General features: G+C 42.5%; 1 protein-coding gene across 2 annotated transcripts in view; it reads left to right on the top strand.

Annotated features, from left to right (window-relative positions):
- MGMT (O-6-methylguanine-DNA methyltransferase) overlaps positions 1-18,185 on the top strand; it is a 172,629-nt gene that overhangs the window by 17,224 nt on the left and 137,220 nt on the right. For both annotated transcript variants that reach the window (XM_063338462.1, XM_063338461.1), the window contains exon 3: positions 6,859-6,998. In XM_063338462.1, coding sequence (XP_063194532.1) covers positions 6,859-6,998 — 140 coding nt within the window. The remainder of the gene's footprint in view (positions 1-6,858; positions 6,999-18,185) is intronic.

Here is an 18,185-nt window from a genome sequence, read left to right as displayed (position 1 = left end):
GAAGTAATGAGTGCTGTCGGTAGGACTAGCTGTGAGCGTGGGTGGCAGAAGGCAGCAGGAGCCTTCTCGTCTTTTGTCAGACCAGGAGGAGCCCTGCCCTGGGCTCCAGGACAGCTTTCTCGCAGCTTCAGCCGTCCAGGTGAAGATGCCAAACCTGTAGGGACCTGTTTGGGCCCCTTACAGCTTTAGAGTTCGCTCCATTATGTTTAGTTGGAAATCTTTGGCCTCTTGTTTTCAAGAGAAGGGAACAGCTTTTAGAAAAGTTCGTATTTTAGCTTTGAAAGAAATCAAACACTTCATAATAAGCAAAAAGAAGAAATAAATGTTTCTCATTCTGTATAATTTTTATTCCAGTACATTAAACCATTTCTGGGTGTGAAACTTCTGTTCTTTCCTCCCCACACTGAAATTATTTGTAGTACATAAATTCTTTTTTCTCTTGAAACAGTAGCAGCCACTGTTTGTTTGGAAGGTGAAAATATAGATGATTAATCAAGATATTAACAGGAGTAGGCTTTTAGACTCGTGTTTTGATTGCATGCTGATTGCATGCATCCTGTGTTTTTCCCAGTCCTTAAGTTTTTCTCCGCTTTAAAACCCTGAGCGTAAGAAATGGCTTTCTCATCTAAGGCTGTGCAGAAGGTTGGAAAATTACCCTCCGCACTGAAGTATATGTGCACAAATGCAGTACCTTTACTATTAATATCTTCCCGTATTCTTAACGTACAATGGATTGTTTCCTTTTAAATAAACACGCAGAAACCAGTAAAACAAATACAGGAAGTTTTAAACTATTAAGGAGATGTTGAGAGAACTATAATTCAATGAAAACGCTGGACGAGGGGACCCCTGGCATGCGTAGGCTCGCCAGCAGCCGTGCCGGCCGGGGGCCGTGGTCAGCCCCGTTATTTGTCTCTGCAGTGGTGGCAGAAGCTTTCTGCAGTTCAGACCTTTTCCAAACAGCGTTAGGGATTGTGTTTCTAAGGTATGATTTCACACAGTTGTCTTTATGATGGTAAAAGGAGATGTTAATGATTGGATTTTTTTCTCTTCAGCTGTCTCAGTATGGAACAGCCACGTCCCCGTTATGGGTGTGGTTGCAATGGCAGCCGTTAGTTGCCCTAATTACAGCGCTCGCTGCTGCGTTACAGGAGTGATACGCTGACCTTGGCACTCCGGAATAGACGGGGCGTTCGTAAGCACTCAGCTGCTGTCTGTTCTGCGGACGTTGCTGCCACGGAGCTGATAATGATGGAGACGGACACCTCTAACTTCTTAGTTCTTATGATGGTCCCTGATTGTTTTTGCCTTGACAAATACCCCTGATGTGATTTGGTAAGGATTTTGTTATGAGAAGGATGTCAGCTTACTGGATCAGGAGAAACGACTGTAGCAAGATGGCTGAAATAAAGTAGCAGATTTCCAAGCCAGTCCTGGTACCTGTGAAATATTTGCTTTAAATTTAAATCCAATGATTCAAGCTGTCATTGAATTTTAATTCAAAACTTGAATCAATAACAAGCAAGTTTGAGAACACTGTGATACTCAAAAGAAGGACACTTAAAGAGTTCAGGGCTAGTATTTCTTTCCTGTAATTAGGATGAAGGAGCAACTTCCCTGGCAGTTATTGATCATCCTCTCAAACTCAACAAATTTCTTGTGTTGCTTTTTGGCAAGTCATGGATATTATATAGCATCATAGAATCAGGGCAGGTGCTTGAGAATTATAGCTCATGTGCTAGTTTCCTAGTGCATGTGTGTCAGAATATTGAAGTGATGCGTCTTTAGGATAGATTTATGAAGAACAGGAAATAACTGAGCAGGTTGGCACTTGTACCTTGAGCGGGCTGGGCTCGCATCAGGGCTCTCCAAGTGAAACTGCCCTCAAACTGCATTGATATTATGGGATAAATGTGTCCAGAAATTCAGCTTTTAGAGCTGAGAATCCCTATGATTTGTCCTGCTAGCAAGTATAGTGCTCTTTGGGATACTGTCAGACAATAGATGCTCACAATTATTTTCAGTTTTTGAAGCCAGTATGTAGTTCTGTCCTAGCCCAACACTGGAGCAAGACTGCCTGAGAAAGCTAGTATGGCATCTGAGTGGGGTCTTTATTTTTAAATAACAGTAGCTTTCATGGTGTGGAAGAATTAAGTAGGTAATTTTAAAATGTGCAGCAGTTGCTAGTCTAGATATGGTAGAAATATGACCATTTCTGGGTTTGAGAAATGGCAAGTGAAATAGGGGAAAGAATTGTAATGCAATATCATCCTGTTGGTTATATTTACATTATCAGGTAGCTCAGCGATTAACCCTTTCTTTTAATCGGAAAGGATCAAGAGACCCATTTTTTTTGGAGGCAACTGTGATGTCTCACTGATAGTGCACTTGGATGCTCTTGGTTTAAAAAAAAAATTGCAGAATGTGCGAGGACGTGTTAGTTTAGGTTTAGCAGTTGAATATGTTATTTTTGCCTGGATTCTCAGTAAAAATGTAAAAAAAAAAAAAATCACGAGGACTTCCATTTAAAGTTCAGCAACATGCTATAGCCTAATGGAAATACCCTATTAAATCAGATGCAGGTGGTGGCAGAGGGGATTACCATTAATGTTTTGATATGGCATGGTAGGGTTATATTGCTGCTAAAGCAGAGTGAAGGAAATAGAAAAACCTGTGGAGGGAGATCCATCAGCGATAGGGCTCCGGCTCCTTCCTGATGGGAAGGATTCATGTGCTCCATAACACCAAAGGGAAAACGTGTGAAAAGGTGGTCTCTTTGACCACAGCCTTCAGACAGAACTTTTTTTAAGACAGTTTCTGGTGTCCTGAGGGCTGAACGCTTGTGGTGGGTGCGGACACATCTGCAGGCAGTACTGGGAGTCTGTGGTCTCTAGGGGTTTAATGCTGTACATGCATGCTGTGAGATCTTTGAGGAAAGGACAGGAGAAGTTGGAAAGCAATGGTCATGAAGGTGTTTTGTGTTCTTTCTCCCCTTCAGTTCAGTAACAGTGATTTGGGACTTAGTGCTGAAGCACGGGAAATGCCATGAGGCTTGGTCTCTTGACTTGTCTGCTGGAAAATACAAATCTCGTGGGAGAGCATAGGGATAGGACGAGGGGCAATGGCTTAAACTAGAGCAGGGCAGGGTTAGATCAGACATGAGGAAGAAGCTCTTTACACTGGGGGTGGTGAGACACTGGCCCAGGTTGCCCAGAGAGGGGGTGGAGGCCCCATCCCTGGAGACATTCAAGGCCAGGCTGGATGAGGCCCTGAGCAACCTGATCGAGTTGAAGATGTCCCTGCTGACTGCAGGGGGTTGGACTAGATGGCCTTCAGAGGTCCCTTCCAGCCCAACACATTCTATGATTCTAACATGAAGCATGGAAGAACTTTGCCATGGATTTTTCTTAACCTTGTCGATCCTTGAGTTTTCTCTGTATTTTTTCATTTGTCCATTCCCCGTTATGGATATGAATTGGAGTCTAGGATCTCAGACCAAACTACAATGGAATTTTTAGGGGGTTTAGGAGCAGTAGAACATAGAATTATTTACTGTAATGTGAAAGACTGGTAAGGCAGATTTAAGTAAAATCTGTATTTAATCAAACGGGAGGTATGTTTTAGTACTGAAAATGTTGGCTGCAGCAAGGTTGTTAAACTGAATTACGGTGGAAGGCGTAAGAGGTTAAGATCCTTATATGCAAGTCATCAAGCTAATGCTGCCTTTTGGGTTCACGGCACCTCATTTAGGAGAGAAAACTTGCTGCTGTTTTGTATCCATGGCATATCAAGCCTAGAAAAGCAATTTGAGCGGCACATCTCTGTTGTTCAGTGGAGTCGACGTGTGATGTAGGGGACCTCGGCCATTCGGAGGAGCGCGGTGCCACCGAGACGCAGGCTGTTGCGAAGTCACGGGAGCACGCCTGGAAAATGAGGCTCCTCTGTACAGGACGTTGACTCATAAATCATACTAATATTCTCACTGATAAATCATCCACTGTGAAAACCTTTTGATACTCGTCTGTTATTAATGACAAAAAGGACTTAATTCTATTGGCTAACAACAGTCTTCCAATTTTCAGTCTAGTGAGATACAGGCTTGCACGCACGCTGCCCCTACATTTGTATTTCTGTAGCAGGAGTCCAGTGGATGGCAGGAAAGGATCCATCTCTAAAAGTCCTATTTTGTTTTTCCTACCTAAAAAACTTAGAAACTATGAGATATTTTGACACAGATTTGTAGGTATTGCAGTGGAAAGGGATAGTGAAGGTGGAGCTCATGTGGTACCTGATCAAAATTCCTCAAATGATTCATTTACATAAGCTGGAGGGGGAAAAAAAAAAAGGCAGAAGGCAGTTTATGTGGATTTATTAGATTTTTGCTTTAAGCTGCCATTCATTTCTGGTCCTCGCAGCTTCAGGGAGGATGATGTTGAGCAAATTGTGCCTGGGTTGGAAGGGTGTGTGCAGGAGCTGGTTTTCCATATCCACCAGTCTGCGGTAAATGATGGCTAAGCATTTGATAATTCCAGCTGTCCACAAGTTTAAAGGCTGTTTATTTGCGTCTGAAAACTGGTGCAATTTAAATCTTGGATGAAATTTCACTTTATTTTAAAATAGCACTGCCCTCAGGAGTGTGTTGTTAGCTTGACCTTCTCTGGCTCGTCTCAGTAGCTGTAGGTAAACGGGGAAAAGGCCCGTTAGTGTCCGGGCAGAGGGTGGTGTGTGGCGTACATCTGTACGGTCACCTTCAGCTCCCAACCCAGTTGCAGATGTTTGTGGATATATGTCACGCAGTTTCATTCTCTTATAAAAATAAACCTTCTAAACATTGCTGTCCAATGCAGATGATAAACAAGACTGAAAATACTAGTTGTACTCGCTCAAGGTTTTCATCTATAAAGCTTAGTTCAACTTGGTGGGAACTCATAGGGTTATTTATAGTTTTCTTTTACTCACTGCATCCTGTGTTTTGTTATAATGAAAAAGCTGTCCTCTTATCACTAAGTTGTTATATTCATGGAGTGCACGGTACGAGGTTCAGTGCATCTAGTTTAGGGCTGTCACACAAATAAAAATGAAGAATGTATACTGGTTTTCCACATATGTAAACTTTGATGGTGCTTTTTTGCTACGACTTCTGCAGCGAGGTGCTGCTCCGACGAGAAGTTCACCCACGTTCTCCCCGTGAGGAGGGAGAAGGAAGGAGGAAGAAGTTGGTTGAAAGGGAGAGTTTTTCTGTAACATCAGCAAACATTTGATTATTTAGCAAAAAGCTGATTTGGATTACAGTCAAACTAAATAAACCACCAGGAACCTGCAGTTCTTTAAGCCGGGCATATTGTGCAGAACTTCTCCAAGCTGAGTAACTTTGTGCTGGTTGGAACTGAGGAATTGCGTAAGGGCTTCCCAAAAATTCAGAGGTTTGACTTTACTTTTGCCTTAGTGGGCAAAACTGTCTACTCGTTTGGTTCTTTTGCTCCTCGCTTCACACTGATTACATTACTCATAGATGTTACTTCATTTCGTAGCACTTAATAATGGAATTTAAAAAGAAATTCTCTTATTTTGAAGAAAAATAAGTATTGTAGAACAGCAAGCGGTGGTCACCTTGAAGTCGCCATGTGTAGATTTCCCTGTCTGCTGGTCACCCGTGGTCTGTCCTCCTGTTCTTCCATCAGTTTCCCAGCTCCTCAATCACTTCTGCGTTTCATCTGATGCTCCGTGGGGCTTGCAGCATCGTCCCCTTGCCGGGGGTGGACATAGGTGCCATAGGTGGGGTGGGCTTCAGAGCGTGTTGGGGAGTAGACTATAAACTTGAGTAAATACTAAGGAAAATAAGTTTGCGCGGCTGTCTGTGGAGGCTGTTGGTTCTGAATATTGCAGTAAGAAGTGAATTTTTCAGGTGTAAGGCAAACTGCGAGTTTGCTGTATGGTCTGAGTGGCTTTGAACACCGAGAAACCTTGTTGCTGTTTCGATGTATCCGGGATGTTTGGTAATGGAGTTACCTTGTGCCACCTTACAATTTCTTGGGTTGGTTTCTTCGCTTTTTTTTGTCCAGTTTCTCTTGAAAATAGCTCTTTGGAGCAAAGGCTTTTTTTTTGTCCTGGTCGTACAGCACCGATGTACGAGGTCTGAACCTGCGGCTTGGTGTCTGGCTGACCGCAGTGGACGTACTTGTGGTGTTCCGTCCTGTTTCTCTGCTAATGATTGTACCAACCAAACTGTAAACACGACTCAAATATCTACTAAAGATTCAGACTGCTGTTGCTTTTTTTAAGTCAAGATGAATTTGACAAGTATGTTATTGTTGGGCTTGTATGGTATTGAGAAATGCTTGGCATCTGTTTCCAACTAAGTCCTATCAGTAATCGTAAAACCAGACTGGTAACAATGGGAATAAAAAAATGTTTCCTTTACTAAGGAATGATTGATTTTTTTCATATATTTTTCCAGCAGACATACTCTATTTGCGTTCTTGCAGTTATTTGCATAACGCTGCGGCTCCAAACCAGTGAATATACTTTTGTCACAATAATCCTTTTGAAATCGGTGTCAAAACACAGCGGATGTTAGCTGATAAACCAACCATGAAACTGCTGTTCTTTGAGATTTTTACGAAGGTCACTGTTCTGCTAGTTAACATGGCTTTTGGAACTTCAATTTAGATGCTGACTTCTTAGGATGGATCATTTTAAGTTGGAGTTCTGAAAGAAAAAGCCATAGTTGAGGAAATCAAAGATACTGCTTTCTTGCCTTTTTTAAAGTTACTTTTGAAAACTACTCAAAATACCTTGAGATGAATGTTCCTTGGTGAAAATGCATGCGATTAAAGAGGAGTTTGTTTTCACGAACAGGTGAATTCCAAAGAGGGAGAATTTCAGTGCCAGGAGAAACACGCAGTTCTGCTTAGCCCCGTGGGAAGGCTGGAGATATCTGGGTGTGAAACAGGCTTACATGAAATAAAACTTCCAAAAATGAGTGTGCTGCCAAGTGGGTAAGTTCACGTCCTATTGATCCCATGTTCATGTATGTGGTAAAGGAAGGAGATTGCCCTGAGGATCTAAGCCACGACTGTGCGTACTTGTTTTTAGTAGCCATACTGGGAAGATGGTACTGGCTCCTGTGGGAGGCAGAAGCAGCCTCCAGTGCCTTTAAGGAGTGGCGGCTCCAAAACGCATTTCTTTTTTCTGCTGCCTCGATAGTATTGGCAAAGAAATGTTCTAAAATAAAAATACTTTTAACATAGGTTTTGAAAGTACATCCTGCCCCTTAATTTTGGACACACGTGTAAATCTGTCACTGAGGAGTAAGACTTGCGTACTTTGCGAATTTTGCAGATCTGTCTCTAGATACACATGTTCCAAGAGACAGAAGCAGGATTGAATAATTGTTTTAATTACTGCTACTACTTGTGAGAGCTTTGGTTAGTTTTCCATAGCTGTAATGTCTTCTGGAGTTCAGAACAGATGTTGTATGTGCCAGTAGAGATGATGTCTCAGATATAGGACTGATTGAGGAAGTGTCGGGACATTTTACTGTGGAATGTAAGTGTTGTTCAGTCTGCTAAAGTACATCTGTCCCGTTCAGGTCTTTGGTCTGTGCTTTATCCTTACTTGTGAGGAAATGCTGAGTGCCATCTTCAGAAGGAACACTGAATTCTTTCAAAATTGCTAGATGCCAAACTTCTTTGCCAAATTCCTCTGCCAAAAGGAAAGTTCCTAATACTACTTATTTAAGGCTGGTCTCTTCACCTGTTTTGGGTGATAAAATTGCAGCCTTTGCCGCAGTCCGTTACAGCAGAGCTTTTTCTGGCAAGACTCAAACAGATTTGGCTTCCTTCTCTCCACGTTGTCCTTTTCTCCCCAGTTTTTCGCTTCTGAAATTCTCCCTTGATTTGTGGGGTTTCCCCTTTTCTGTTTTCCTGTTTTATTCTTGTCATTTACGTGTGTGTAAAATTAATCAGGAATAAGAAGTATAATGTGTATTCTGGCTGAAATATGTTTTTGCCTCTAATACGAAAACCCTCAAGCCTCTGGGTTTGACAGTTTTGCCAACTCCAGTGATACGGAAATAAGTACTTTGGTTTCTTTATATGCTGATTTCAGTGCTGGATTTCTGCTGATGAGGAATAGAAATAAAGCAGTATTTAGGATAAGGCCAAAGCTTGCCTTTGCTGAGCAGTGTCTGCCTGAAGAACAGCTAAGCAGACGAGGACTCTTCCCCCTTGAGAAGAGGCAATGTCAATGGGCGGGTGGAAGAATAGTAGGAAAAAGGTCTGTGCGTTCTCGAAGGTGGCGGATACGAGAAATTGTGTGATGTTCTTTAGAATGCTAGACATAAAGGGGATTGCATGGAAATCAAAGCTGAAGACAAACAGTCATGAAGTCGTGAGGATTGAAAAATAGAGGCTCAAAGTGTGAATGGCAGATTATTGGAAGAACATGATTACAGGCTCTTAATTAGTAGAGGCGAAGAAGGCGAATGGGGAGGTTGTGTAGCTCTCCTGGAGAGGTAAGGGCAAAGGTCTGTGTTTGACTTCTGTCTTTAATGTTGAGGTTTCAAACGTTTCACTTGGTGGCTTTCCTTCTCTCTTTGAACAAAGGTTCTAGGGGCGGGAAACATCTTCAGAGCAAGTGGTGGTGGGGAGAGAGGGTGGTCTTTCAGGCAGACAGACTTTTTTCCTGGGAAATTACACGTGTCCCCAGAAGCTCCAAGTACTTTGTTACTCTGCGTGCAGAAATGAAAGGTGCTGGTACTCACAGCCGGAGGGTCGTTGCCCTCCTCGAGGGAGCCTTCGGCAAGGCATGGTCCATCCTATTTGTACGGGTGGCTGCTGCTCCCCTCGCTGTGGGGGCTGCCGTCTGCTCATGTGTGCTGTGGAAGAAGGATCTCGTGATCGTGTTCTTCAGGCAGACATCAGGCAATCTAGATGCTTTTCTGAATTCTTTAATTTTTATCTGATCTTGATCTTTCACTTTTTTCAGTTGAATTACCGGCCTGGCCTCACAGAAGTGTTGAGGCTTTAGTGGCATCTTGGTAGCACTTAAATCATGCAATCTGATAAATTATGTGCAAAAATCGTTATATTGTAGATGGAATATTACTCAAGAGCGATTCACAAGGTAATGGTAAGCAGAATATCCTTATAATTACTTTTAAGAATTTACATCTGAAAAAATGGTGGAAGGTAGGACTTGTTTTTGTCTTTACGGATTATAAAGTTCTAAAAATTTTAAAGCCATCTGTAAATGTTTGTGCTGAAGTATAACGTTTAATCTCTTCTACTCATCACTAGTGAATAGTTGTTAAGTCTGCCCTCATTATTTTTGACAGAATAAAAGAAAAACAAACCGGCGCCCAGTGTTTCTCCTAACTGGCTAATAAACACTATGGTAAGAACATTGGGTAGAAAAAAAAACAACATAAGAAACATAAAAATTGATTTTAATGGACCCCTGTCAGAGAGAACCATAATGAGCGCAAGTCTAGTAATAAATATTGGTATTCTGCTCCACGGTGCTTGGGACTTTTCATGTAGAATTGCATGTAACAATCAATATAGATTTTAGGGGTTTTTAACAACAAAAATAAGTAAACCTTTGAAATATATAAATACTTAAGACTCGCAATCTGTCAGACAAACCTGCTAGTTGTAGCAAAATCTGATAAGAGTGCCTGGTTAATGGCATAATCGCTTTGTGGAGATCTTGCTCTATTTTACAGCTTGTAAAACGCCGTGCAATTAATCACCTGAGATTACAACCTATTCTGTGATGGCTCTCCTTAAAACTTAAGAACACAGGCTATAACGTAGCCTGAAAGGAGAAGAAACAACGTAAAATTCAGTTTTCAGTATGCTTGAAAGAAATTGATCTATTAATGAGATTAAACTAATTGTAATAACCTAAGGTTGTTCTGCTCCTTGTGAAGCTGCCAGACTTAAAAAGTCAAGGCATGTCACGACGTAATGGCTTCTGTTTGAGGAGGAGGAAGTTTTATTCAGGCTTTTTAAATATATGTGCGTGTTTATATACATAAAATAATATATATAGTGAAGATTTTCAACTAAACATGACGGTGAAAGTTTTAATTTACTGAGTGCTAGCTAAAATTATTTCTAACCATTTTGCAGTTTCGGCGCAGTGCTAACAATTGGCTGAGTTAAAACAGTAACCTGAAATCACCTATTTCTATTTTAGTATTTAAATTGTGGATTGACTTGTTCATCATTCGAGTTGGCATTGGCAGTTAGCAAAGTGCTGAAGATAGAGTCAGAATAGATGATCTCAGGATGAGAATAGCTCTGGAATGATCAAATTCTTCGCCTTTGATCCCCGCACGCCATACGATGGAGGCTGCGGTAGCTTTAGCATCCCTACAGCAGCGTGAGGAGGTGCACGCCATGGGCTCCCGGCCCCGCTGGCGAGCTCTACCTTCAGCATCGGGCCCTCTCGGAAATGGGCTGGAGTGCATTGCTTCAGGGTTCAAAAGTGGGGCAAAAAGTATACCAAAGATGAAGCTTGATTTTTATGGATTTGTCTGTCTTTAAGAACTTCAGAGTCACAGTTCACATTTTCAAAAAAAGGAACTGAAAGTATATCTATCCTGTATATATTTTTGTATATATATATTTAGTGCTATGTCAGTTGTTGTAGTTTTTCTTTCAGTGTATACAAGGATTACTTTTGATCAAGAAGATTCTCTTTCCTCCAATATTCCTGCCTGAAATATTGCAAGTGTTCAACTCCTCTTGCTCATGTCCAAAAGAAACTCACTTTCTTACTGTTCCTGTACTTGTAAGTGTCTTTAGCAGCTTTGAAGTTTCAGAATTAGTTTTCTTCATTATTCTGCTGTCCCCTGCAGTGTTCCCACCCTGGGGCGACTCTGTTTTGAGAAGCCTTGTCTTACTCCTGAGCTGGAGGGGTAAATTATCTGCTTGGCGAACAGGGAGTTGCATTTGTGACTTCTGTTAACAGTAACAGAAACCATGCTTGTATTTTCCGGTGCTAAATATTTACAGCAGAAAATACTTTGGAAAGATGGGATGTTGACTTGGCGATTTTTCCCTGTGTTGCAAAAATACAAATTCTTTCAGGAATTTCCATGCTCCCTCAGGAGAATCGCCCCAGGGTCCCCAGCTCCCTGCCTGGTCAGCACACAGCAAGGGTTCTCTAGCCTACGCGGGTGCTAATGCAGGGAAATACAGTGGCGACCGAAGGATTTTTGGTTTAAAGAAAATAAAAAAAAAAAAGGCAGTAGTATAACATGCCTTGAGGTAAACTGAAACAGCTACCCGTGTGTGGTTGGACAATCCTGTCCTGCTGAGCACGGGGTGATGAACAGTGCGACACAAACTGTGTGCTTATGAGCGTGCATGTGAAATGAAAGTTAAATTTGCCATCTGATTAGTGGGCACAGATCCCAGGTTATGCTAACAGTGACATCCCTGTGTCACCATTAAGGATGTCACCATGAGAACTTGTTGAGTTTTTCCACTTAGCTGAGCTGGCTGTGCTCTGTCACTGCCGTCCTTGGACGGGCCCAGCGTGGGGGCAAGATGTGGATGGTCTGGGGACAGCCCCCCCCTCGCCACTGGGCCCCTGCTTGGAGAAGCCAGGGGCTGCTTGAGCTTGACAGAGGAACCTGAGCTCCTGTCTTCTGCAGGAGACAACCTGTGAAGGTCATCTGCTCCTCCTCCATAGGCTCAGGGAAGTGAATGGTTGTTGGTGTGGATGCAAACGTCAATTTGAGAGACGGCAGAGAAGTCGTCGGTGTTTCACACATGCTTGTGAGAAGTGAGGTGGGGCAGGCTGACTTGCTTTACCATTGCTTGAACGGTCAAAATGTGCCTTTTCCTGGTGTTGTAGGAATACCCCAGACTTCCCTTCACACTATTTTCAGAAGAGGGATTCCTCTGGAAGCAGAGTGATCCCATCTGCCCTCTGTATTTCTTGCAAGCTATTTGCAGTTTTCTTTATAGTGTTTCATTTCCCTACATCTTACTGAGAGAGATCAGAGAAGGAGGAACAAGGAGCCGGTTTGGTCACTTTTGTATTATTCATCTACCTAAACCTTTACGGGTGAATGTGCAGTTCAGGAAGGTCGCCAGGGTTTCAGTCGATCTCTCTCTGCCAGTTTAACATTATCAGAAACTCTCCAGAATCTCAGTTTAAACAGGTTTCCAGCTATTACAGATTCAAAGAAAGTCTCAAGTGTGTGAAAATGCAGCGGATGCGGCGGCGTACAGGAGTCTGATAAGAGCCTAGAACAATAACTTGGAGAGGTGCGAACCACTCCGTTCATCTCTGAGGTATTTAATCATAGCCAGTGATGATGGTTTAAATGTCAACTTTGCTAACTGTTTCATTCCTCATACTGTAAAATTTACTGTGAGTGATATCTCACTTTGATGCCACAAGTGGGAGGCATTTGGGAGAGTGCCACTCCTCCTGTTTTTCCAATAAGCATCAGCCAAGGCTAAGAAACTTAGTGGAGCTCAGGGGCGTACTAAAAACCGCCCGAAGGAGGGTAGGTATGCAACTACTCTGCGTAGCTGCTTTGAATAGATTTCTGGTTTACCGTGAACGTCTGATGTGACTTATGTGAATAGAGGGTTATTGGCAACGTAGCTTGGAAAGAGGTGTCACTCTTTCCCCGTTCAGTTCTTCCTTCAAATTATTTTGCAACAGCAGAGATTGTATAATTAAAATGGTACAGGATAAAACCTGAACAAGACAAAGTACGCATTTGCAATAAAGAAGTTAATGGTTTTGGGATGATCTCTAAATGCAGAGTGGGGATGGGAAAAGGTGTTCCTAGAGACCTGTTTGAAACTTAAGCTACTGGTAGCATAGACTCTATAGACTCGTGGTCATTTCTTGAGGGAAGACGGGGTGTACTCAGTGGAACCAAACCACTGGGTTCTGTTCTTCTGCAGAGCCTGAAGTTTCCACTATTGAAGATGGGCAACCATTATGCTTGTACAAGTAAAGCTATATTACTGATCATTTCAAAGACTAAGACCACTGTCCGTATGGAGTCATCCTATGGTCCACACAGTTTATAGACCTTATGGGAAGTAAAATTAAACCTTCAGCATCTTTCCACTTTTTTTGGAAAGTTGTTTATTTTTGGTTGGTTTTCTTAACCAGTACTGTAGCAGTGTTTGTCCTCTGTAAGGTCGTCGTCCTGCTCCCGTAGGGGAAGGTGTTAAAACACCGACAGTGGACAAGTCCAGATGCATCACTTTCCTGCCAGCGAAAGCAGAGCGCTTGCTCTTGTAAACACCATAATCATCCAAGCTGACGGCACTTATCAATGATCAAAGTATGTTTTGCATGGCACTTTCCTGTTTTATAGTTTAATGTATTTAATTACTGTTTACAGTGACTGGAAAATGGTTCATTAGATGGATCTTTTGTAGGCGTTAATATAAACAGATGAGATTTGAGATACAGTCTGCATTTTATGCGAGTCTGAGTGCGTGAAGCCCTTCGGTAGCAGGTAGGTGAAGGGCTTGGGCTGCTCCACTGCTCTCTGCTTCTGCAGTACCTTCTCAAAAGCTTCAAAGTACTGCTTGGTCTGGCTTGGAGCGCCTCATCCTTCTGGGGGGATGCTGGTTCAACGCGTGGGGTAAAATCCAGGCAGGATTTTAGACGTTTAGTTCCCGTGAGTTCATGACCTAGATGAGGGGACAGAGTGTATCCTCAGCAAGTTTGCTGATGATACCAAGCTGGGAGGGGTGGCCGACACTCCAGAGGGCCGTGCTGCCATCCAGCGTGACCTGGACAGGCTGGAGAGCTGGGCAGAGAAGAACCTAATGAGGTTCAACAAAAGCAAGTGTAGGGTCCTGCACCTGGGAAGGAAGAATGCCAAACACCAGTATAGGTTAGGGGTGGACATGCTGGGAAGCAGCTCTGAGGAGAAGGATCTGGGGGTCCTGGTAGACAGTAAATTATCCATGAGCCAGCAGTGTGCCCTTGTCGCCAAGAAGGCCAATGGCATCCTGGGCTGCATAGGGAAGACTGTGGCCAGTAGGTCGAGGGAGGTCATTCTCCCCCTCTACTCTGCACTGGTGAGGCCACAACTGGAGTACTGTGTCCAGTTCTGGGCTCCCCAGGTCAAGAGGGACAGGGAACTACTGGAGCGAGTCCAGCGTAGGGCAACCAAGATGATTATGGGACTGGAGCACCTCCCTTATGAGGAAAGGCTGAAAGAGCTGGGACTCTTTAGCCTGGAGAAGAGAAGGTTGAGGGGGGACCTGATTAATGTTTACAAGTATCTAAAGGGTGGGTTCAAGGAGGACAGAGCCAGGCTCTTTTCAATGGTTCCCAGCGACAGGACAAGGGGCAATGGGCACAAGCTAGAACATAGGAAGTTCCGTTCAAATACACGGAAAACCTTCTTTACGGTGAGGGTGACAGAGCCCTGGAACAGGCTGCCCAGGGAGGTTGTGGAGTCCCCTTCTCTGGAGATTTTGAAGCCCCGCCTGGATGCAGCCCTGAGGGATGTGCTTTAGGCAATCCTGCTCTAGCAGGGGAGTTGGACTAGATGATCTCTAGAGGTCCCTTCCAACTCTGAAGATTCCGTGATTCTGTGAGTTGGGGGAAGCCTGTGTGTGAGGGGCAGGGCAGTGGGACACAGGGGCTGTGTGGGGGTCTGGTCTCTAGGCTGCTTCTCTTGTGTTTTGTGTTTTAAGCCTTCATGATCCTGACAAGCCTGATTTCTGTATTGATGAGTAAAGTGAAAGCATGTTTTGGGTGCCTGTGCAGAACAGTCGCCCAAAGGAGAAGGTCACAGTCTCACATATCTTTCTCTAAGCCTGTTATTTCTAAACATCTGTTAGCTGGTGGCACTAAGCTTTCACAAATCTCATTGGGGTTTTTTTCCACCTGTCTTAAAACATGCAGATACCTTAATAGGAAGATGTTGCCTGTTACGTCAAGTTATTTCAAAGTTCCAGGAAAGCAGTATATTTCTCAAAAAAGGGAAAGAAAAAAAGAAATATTACCTTTCTGGTAGTAGTGTCTACAAATATCCAGGCATCAATCTTTATTTCAGCAGATTCAATGGATGTGGCAGGAAGAGTTATTATATAGCATAGTCCTCCTTTTATTAAAAATAAACTGGGCTAGGTTTTTTCATAGTTTCTTGTGGAGATGCTACAGATTGTTTATGCTGCATCAAGATAAGAAAACTTTTTATTGGAAATAGTGTTTCAAAAAACTTAAACAAAATAAACTCTAAGAACGTGTAGCAAGTTTAGACTTTGTCAAAGCGTTACAGCTCAAATACGTGGTTTCATATGTTTTTAGTAATGGTTTGCAGGATAAGTTTTACTGTCAGGTGTGAATGGTGAACTTTATTTTGCATGATTGGCAAAACCCACATTCCTCTTTCACTTAAACTGAAGCGAATCTCGCGCGCCTGTAATCAATACTAGACGTTAGCTGTGTTATTTTTCCTGACAGCACTGCTGCATTTCTCTTCATCTGTCAAAGGCAGCATTACAGGATTCAAATAGGAGTGGGTTTTTTGCAAGTCTTCACAATTGTGTTTTTGTCTATAAATCTAGCTGGAGAAGCCTTTGAAGGCTTTATGTAAAAAAAAAATAAAAATCTAGATTTTTATTGGGCAATTATTCATGGTAATAATCTGATGTTTAATAAATTAATAACCTTTAATGTTAACATAGACGATGCCATGTCAAAAAGCCAGAAGACCTATTTCAGTGTGTAGAACAAGCAGCTTTGCTTGAGTGGTGCGTGTTCCTCACCATCGATGGTTGGCCGAGCTTCCTAAAGCAAGAAATGTTATAACCCGATGATCACGTTTTACAGTGAGGATATTTTAAAATGGCAAAAATAACAACAGACTGTATTAGATAATATAGCTTGTGCAGACACCCACTTGAAACTACCACAAATATGATGGGTTTATTTCTAGTGCAGACGATGTAAAGCTGTAATAGTGATGAAAAATAATTTCACCAAAGAGAAGTGTGAGAATTTCTCGATGCAGCATCATCTCTTCAAGAAATTTCTCGGGAAAGAAATCTTTTCCTGACGCCCTGCCCTATACTGTGCCACAGATACTGTGCCTGGTGTCTCTTTACTTACTCTTCTGTAGTTCAGGCCACGAGTGGAACCTTTCCACTTCTGCCAGAGGTAGATTAATGCAGAGGGGTGTTTTTCTGTTGCAGATCCTTGTTATAAAAATGGGAAAATGGGCAGCATGGTGATGTGGATTGTGTTTCTATTATGTATCAGAACTGGTGGGTATTCATAAATATGGTGACTCTGCATCTTGGTTTTCTTCTCAGGTTTCTCTAGTCCTTCAAAAAATCTCTGTACATTGACAGATGACGCTGAGAATAACGAAAGGCCACAGCTGTTTTGAGATTAGCCAGCGGGGTGTGCGTACGGTCACCCGTCTGGGTAACAGCAACCCTTCTTGCAGCTCTGCTTAAATGAGAAAATTGACTTACAAAAAGTGTTTTGCTGAGGAGTGTCTGTGGTATCTACCCGAAGAGCCTTGACTACGCAAACCTTGGTGTCAGATCACCGTACAGTGTTTGGGAAGGGCCAGGTCTGTTGGGGTTTCTCTGGGGTTGGGTGGCTTTGCCCAGCTCCAGCTGCAACACATGGTCATTTTTTTGCTGCTTTGCTTCATGAATTTTCAGTGAAACTCACAAAGATCACATTCTACCAATGCTTGTGCTAATTAAAGCTGTTCTTAAAATACCTACCTTAATTCCTTCTATAAAAAGAATTTAAGACTTAGTAGGACAAAGCGCAGTAAATCATCCTGGCGTGCTGTGAGGCAATACGTGTCCTTAACCACGTGCCGCTTCTGCAGCGGCTCACCTTTGCAATTATATTGATTTTCGGTTAAATGGAAAATGATCTTCAGAACACCATGCCGGAAAAGAAAGAGTTAAATTCTAAAACCTTATCCTGTAACTGTAAATGCCATTTTTCTTTCTTCACAAATGTAACCTTTTAACATTTATTTTTAGCTTTTACATTAATATATGTAAAAATATTAAAAGCTCTTGTATATTACATTAAAAACTTATGTCAGCTGCCCTGCTTTTTCCTATTTATTAAAACTTTTCAAGCAGTGAAAACATTTTACTTGTTAATGAGGGGAAGAAGGAAAATTAATGACATAGAGCTTGGATCTTCCAAGATGTCTCCTTTTAACCATGCAAAACCAGCTCTTTTTCCCACACTATGTAGTTTAATTTCTGTGTTAGGGTTCAGTAAGCAAATGCAAATAGATTTAATGATTTGCATCAGTAGATCACTTCTCAGTTTAATATCCTCTGATATTTTGGTCAAGGACTTTTTCTTTGGAAGGCTAGTGCTGTTTTGTAGACTAAAAATATTAATAATGGTGGCATTGTTATGTTCAAGTAAAGCAAGGGAAATATATAACTTATTCAAAAGCAGCATCTCATATTATCTTCTCACTTGGATCATGCGGTGGAAAAGTTATCCAGAAAAAGACACTTCAGAAATAATTGTGAATTGCTGATCATATTAAACATTTAGTACTGGTTTCCATATCCCATCTCATCGTATTCTCGCTTTGCAGCAGAACTTTACAATTCTGATAAGTTGTGCTCCTGGCAGTGGTGTGACGGACCTCACCTGGGGATGGGGCAGCTGGTGCTTTGTGGCTTTGGCAAATAGAGCTGGTGCTCTGTCAGCCAGGGCGGCTGGCGGTTGTGATGGGGCACTGCTCTATGTCCCAGACCTCGGACTTCTGAAAGCCTCCAGCTTCTGGGTTTTCCTTTTGCTGTCAGCATCTCTAGGTACAGAGCTGTTCCTAGAAGCGTGACTTAAACTCTCTGCATATATTCTGATGGTTAAATCTAAGTGTCTGATTTATGTAGACTCAAATCTAAGTCCCACTGAAATCTGGGAACTTTGGCTTCAGTAGTTCTCCCACACAGTTCTTACAAACACTTCTGAAAGTTTTTAAAGTCTTAAGTGTGTGATAAGCAGTTGTCAAGACTTACAGGCAGCAACTGAGCTCCTCCATGCCACCAGCATTATGTGCCAGAGACCAGTAAGGGTTGGCACAGTGGGAGTGGGAGTTTGCCATGAACCATGGAAGCCACCGTTAAACAAGTGGAGTCTCCAAATCACGGACCCTTGTTTTCATGGAGGACTTC

The sequence above is a fragment of the Chroicocephalus ridibundus genome, chromosome 6 (assembly GCF_963924245.1).
Source record: "Chroicocephalus ridibundus chromosome 6, bChrRid1.1, whole genome shotgun sequence".
Classification (NCBI taxonomy): Eukaryota; Metazoa; Chordata; class Aves; order Charadriiformes; family Laridae; genus Chroicocephalus; species Chroicocephalus ridibundus.
The sequence above is the reverse complement of the archived record's forward strand: the minus strand, read 5'-3'. Positions and strand labels throughout refer to the sequence as shown.